Source organism: Neodiprion lecontei, chromosome 2 (assembly GCF_021901455.1).
Source record: "Neodiprion lecontei isolate iyNeoLeco1 chromosome 2, iyNeoLeco1.1, whole genome shotgun sequence".
In the NCBI taxonomy this organism is placed as follows: Eukaryota; Metazoa; Arthropoda; class Insecta; order Hymenoptera; family Diprionidae; genus Neodiprion; species Neodiprion lecontei.
In genome coordinates this window covers 7,258,031-7,263,972 of record NC_060261.1, presented here as the reverse complement: position 1 = coordinate 7,263,972, position 5,942 = coordinate 7,258,031, and the positions used below count along the sequence as shown (strand labels likewise).

Here is a 5,942-nt window from a genome sequence, read left to right as displayed (position 1 = left end):
CTGACAATGAAAAACTATGACTGCCATAATTATTGTCAATTGTATATGGTTATCTGTGCATACATTCATACGTGCATCCATACTTACGTAAACACATAGAAATACACTTATACATTCATATATAACAAAATTAGTACGATAATCGAAACTGAAAATGTGATCAAGCTTACTTCACTGCTGCAAGATATTGATCATGTTCTCGAAAGTGCATTTTAGTAAACGTTGAATTGGTCCTAACAAGTAGATTTTTGGTATAATACATTCTACTATCTTTATAAACTAACAAAAATCACTGTTGTGCAATTTACCTATTCCTAAGTATCAATCAGTCACAACACACAAGACATTGTATATTTCATGGTTTCAAAGCTCGCTTTGAACCGATGCAATTTTATACCGTTTAATATACATGTGTCCTTGGTGAAACCAAAAACATCTGTATCATAACACGTAAGGCTTACATGAGAAAGCTCGTTTTCTAACTACAATTTAGATGACATAAATTAGTGATTAGATGATATTTATTATTATTGTTATTATCATTATCATTATTACTATTATTATATTATCCACAGTGTTGTTCTATACCGAAAATAGCATTTAATGCAGAATTTTATACTAAAATTATGATAGTTCGTATCAACTTAAATCTAGGTATATCTTCTAACGCCTTCGGTTTTTTCCTCTTGTAAGGAAAATGTCGACGGAAAGACTGGACAAATTACTCGGTGTTTAACAAAACTGTATTGCAGTTTTTTTTTAAATGCGTTTCACATATTTCAATACTGAAGTTTAGTAAAAAAAAAAAAAAAACAGTTTCAAACGATCCTGAAGGTCCATTCAAAATTCTATTCACATCTATAAATCTTGATACTTTCTAAAGAAGCAAACTTTATTTCATTTCACCTACTTGATATCTAGTTGATACTGTGTTCGCATGTATATGAATCGATACATTCTTACACGAAATCACTAATTTTGTGTGATTTAAAAAGAAATAAATAAAAATACGACCGTGCAATTAGATATGATCGATGAGTAATATTAAATTATGCTGCTGGGCTTTTAAAAAACAAATAATAACGTACAACTTGCGTTGAGAGCAAGATTGAGTATAGCAGATATCAAATCTTACAAGTGTAGTTCGTAAATTATAAGAGAGTCGTTAAGAATTTTAATTGTTCGATATGCAGAAAATGGTAATGATGTACTCTAGATCGCAAAGAAACGCCTCGCGCAAACGAATAATGGGAAGAGCAGGAAAAAATGAGTAAAACTATATAAACGAAAATTCTTGTATTCTGATAATTTATTCCGGCGTAAATATGTCATTTGAAATTGAACGCGTGTTAGGCAGTATGTATAAGTTTCGTGTATTGTTGACTGATCTCTTGCTGTATAAAATAAGATCAGCACACGGATTTGGCAGTGGGCAAAAAGTAATTCGTTTCGTATTGTGTAATCTATTAATATATTATATTTACGTTTCTTATAACATAATCCCTAGATTATTACATAAGCATACACGTAATATCGTATCTCTCTCTTTCTTAAATGTTTTTTTTTCCTTCTCTATATAGAAGTAATATAAAATTTATTTTATGATAAACTTTAAACGACTGCACATACCAACCAACACAGATCTTTATTTTCTACAGTAACTTATAGTTCTAAGTAATATTGTTTATGTAATTGTACCATTTTTTGTAATCTAATATTTGTAATGTCTGATGAATATCTCATTATTGCTATTATTGCAGTGTACCGTACTCCATCTGGCTAATGTACATTGCAGAATTTATACACTTCAATCCACGTCTTTATTTTACCTTATTTTCTTCCTTCTTATTTTGCAATAATTGTACATATTGGATATATAGTATTACAAAATATTCCATTTGTTAAGAATTGATTAAAGTATTATTAAACAGAAAAAAAAATAAAATAAAAATTAAACATACCGATCGTTTTTCATTCTAGTCTACAATGTACTAATATACTATTTTCGCTATAGAATCCATGAGACTCTTCATAACTATTTAGTTTAGTTCTCGTGATGTATGTATTCAAACATACAAATGTGGTTTTTTCCGTTACGGTTATCTTTTACAGCGCAAGTTTGCTGTACATATTTGGAATCGGTACCACCTACTTCCCGCATTTATCATTTAATGTACCATTGTTTCAACATTTCAAACAACGCTGGCGATACCACTTCCGGCAAGACCGTCATCAGGGAAAAACCTTTATAATCACTCTGGGAGAGAAGGAAATACACATGATGGTCATGTTCAATTACTCAAGTCAAATCGCATCATTCACGTTGACGTATCACGACGCTAAGCATCATGAATTCCTCAAAGGCGAATGGTAAGATACGAATTTGCAGATATTTATATTTACCATCGTTATTTCTGTGATCGATTTTCTATCTTGTGAAACTCCGGCTGTCGTGCGTTATACAATATTTATTATGTTGGGCGCCAATTTCTTATTGCAATAATATTGAAAAAGATCGAAACGGAAGTATAAATGCGGAGAACAGAGTTCATTCTCAGGATGTCGGAGTTTAACCAAAGGTATTATAACTATCTTAGATCGGATGAAGAAATCGAGGCAATAAATTGGCAAGACAATTATATATTAATTGAATATAAATTTATTTGAAAAAAAAAAAAAAAAAGTTACGATAAAGGAATAAAATACATGGATAATTAATGGAGTAATTACGTTGGATATTTGCGGGATGATACAATTTTAAGTGTATTTGAGCATGTGCATAAAAATTAGAATGAATCTGTTTTCAGATACGTATCTTATAAACAAGATGAATGATACAATTTCTGCTTTCGGATAAATAAATAATCATTAGTCTTTCGCGTTTTCTTATTTTAATTTTACGAGGATCTACTAACGTTGTAATAAAATATGTTACAGCATTAATATTGATTAATTTTCAATTAAATAAGTTAGAGAAGCTAAACATTGTTTCGTTTGGCTCAAGAGATCTATGCCGTGTTGCTACAGTTTTGTCCTGTTTTCTCAACGTAAATATAGTGGATTATTATAGATAAATTTAGTGTATGATTTCTGACATGTAACAATCCAAAGTAACAGTATCATTTCTACACTAAGTATGAGGCTTGCATACATTACACGGATTGAATGTTATTAATTATATGGGGAAATCTTTACTGAACGTCAAGAAACTGAACCTCTTATATTAAAATAAATATTTTTCGAATGATGTCTGTGAGAAACAAATTCAACAAAAATTTTTATATCCAATTCCAATGCATTTGTTTTAGAAGATTCTTCAGACACACGTTCAGGCGCCGATAATGAAGATGACAAAAAATCACTGCCTGCAAACCAAATTGGTAGTAAAGAGATTATCGGCGATATCGGTGAGCTTTCAGAACATGCTTTGTTAGCTTGGGAAAAAATGTCGGAGTACTTTGACGTACTTGATGAATTTGATGGATAATTCTGTATTATCATAAATAAGTATAATAATAACTAAGGAAAATAATTATCTAAGATCATTTATTTAAAATTTCCGCTGTTCAGAATCACGTGATCCACAGTTTGGCGCACAAACTTTTCAGCGTCACTTAACGCTGGTACTAACGTAGAGTGTAAGAAATTAATTACTGACCGTTTATAATTAAAAAAATATTCGTAGAATTGGTGGACAAATATGTACAAAATCCCATAATTCCTTTGACAAAATTTTTACGATAGAAGTATAACATAACAATAACGTAAAAGATGCGCACGTTGATGCGCACAAATATCGAATGGCGGCCATTTTTGTAAGCGCTAGCAGCACCGGTGGTAATAAAAAAATTAAACCCTTTTTTATCTCATCAGTTTTGCAAATCCGTGATGATTTTCTGTTTTGATCGCGTGACAGTCAGATTTAATTGAAGTTGTGCGGTATTGAAAAAATCGTGAAAATACAGGGTGAAAAATGAACGCTATACGACCGCGTTTAGTCACGTTTGACGTGACGGGAACTCTGCTGATGACGGGGTTGGAGGTTCACTACTCGGAAGTGGGATTGAGATACGGGATTTCGGTGGACCCTGGGAAATTGGCGGGAAGTTTTAAACAGAACTTTAACAAACTGGCGGCGGATCATCCGGTGTTTGGAAAGCACACGGGACTCGGATGGGAGAATTGGTGGCGAACCATAGTGTACAACGTTTTCCGAGAGCAAAACGAGCACACTTGCGAAAAGGCCCTCGAAAAGGTGGCGAGCACCCTGATCGAATGTTATAGTACGAATGAATGCTGGCACAAGTATCCCGACACGCTAAATATACTCGATTACTTGAAAAAGAAGAATGTCGTACTCGGTGTCATATCAAACTTTGATGCTCGTCTAGAGTCTGTACTCGTCAGCACCGAATTGCGCCCGTATTTCTCTTTCGTTTTGTCCTCGTACGACCTTGGAACCGAAAAGCCCGATCCATTGATATTTGAAGAGGCTCTAAAAATAACGAAACGTTATTGCGATAGATCGGTTCTACCCCATGAAGCCGTACACATCGGAGATACGTACGACAAGGATTATCTCGGTGCCAAAAATGCCAAATGGAACGCCATACTGATCAAACGTGATGACAAAAAGCCAACCGATAACACGAAAGTACCTCATCGCGACGTTTACCGCAGTCTCAACGACCTCAAAATCCATTTCGACAAAGTCTTTCGTTACGAGATGACGGAATCGCCTTAGCAAATCAGTTTCACATGTAACTAAATTATTCAAAGTCTCTTTGACTTGAGAAATGAGTATGTCAAACTAGAGTAAATTCCGTTTAAGTGTTACCAACGTTATTGCTTGATATTGAGCACGGATCTACCGAACAATATTTACATGTTATGAATATCCTCCGTGATCAATTCATGCGATAGAGAAAACTACTTTCTACCCCCTAATAACTCTAATATTGACGATGAGACTTAGAGGCACATTTGTATCACCTGCATGCAATGCGAAGCAAAGGGTTGAAAACATGTACATATTATTTCACGAATGACTATGAATATTTATATTGATAAAGTTGTGACGCCGCGGATAATTCGCACCGCAGGAATTCTTAGTGTTATTGTTTAGTTGTTTATTCTTAATATATTTAACTCATATAAACGATTTAGATATGTGTACCAATTAACACATGCTAAGTAATTTGACAAATCATTGATTTGGTGGCACGGAAAATTAATCAACGATTGATTATACTAATTAAAGTCATTTGTGTATAAGCTTGAAGATAATACAATTTGATTAATGTAAGGTGAAATAAATTTATTATATTTTAATACTCATGTACGACTTATACAATGATATCGATTTTAATTTTATTGTCATATTGAATTGAAAATTCGCGAATAAAACAATAAAGATACAAATCGTATTTTTTTTTCTACTGTAAAAGATTACGCTGACAATGTCATTCAATATTCTACTCGTGTCAATTTAAACAGTACAATCTTTACAATACGGCCTCATATTTAACCTCATACCGCTTCAGGCCTATAATATTTATCGCTTCAGGCACAGAAGTAAAGAACAACAAAATTAGTCATTCTACGATACGAAAATAATATGGTCGTGTTAAAAATGTTTCGTTTCCACATTTAACGTTTTCGTACGGGTATACTTCGTGTTGTTACTATATTTAAGCAACGTAGGTATACAATATATCACGATGTCGATTTTAACAAATTAAATTGTGCTTATAATAATTTTAATCGATAAGTCATCCTTAGGATATTCTTACAGAACTACGAAAGTTAACCAGTTCATCTTCATAGACATGGAAGATAACGCACACAGCTCTACCTTGTACCTACGTGCAGATGGATGTTAGCTGTGTAATTTGTTGACGTTGAAAGTTGAAGAAAACTAAGGAAACAAAGTTTATTCGTCG

At 33.0% G+C, this 5,942-nt stretch overlaps 1 protein-coding gene across 2 annotated transcripts; it reads left to right on the top strand.

Moving 5' to 3' along the window:
• The first annotated feature begins 2,191 nt into the window (after positions 1-2,191).
• LOC107224113 (rhythmically expressed gene 2 protein) lies at positions 2,192-5,409 on the top strand. Of its 2 annotated transcripts, none has more exons than XM_015664042.2 (2): positions 2,192-2,370; positions 3,312-5,409. In XM_015664042.2, exon 2 carries the CDS (start codon positions 3,974-3,976, stop codon positions 4,742-4,744), a length of 771 nt encoding a protein of 256 aa, XP_015519528.1. In that variant the 5' UTR covers positions 2,192-2,370; positions 3,312-3,973; the 3' UTR covers positions 4,745-5,409. The 2 variants fall into 2 exon arrangements, with proteins under 2 accessions (XP_015519528.1, XP_046586750.1); XM_046730794.1 differs by having other exon boundaries at positions 3,309-5,409.
• Positions 5,410-5,942: the final 533 nt, after the last annotated feature.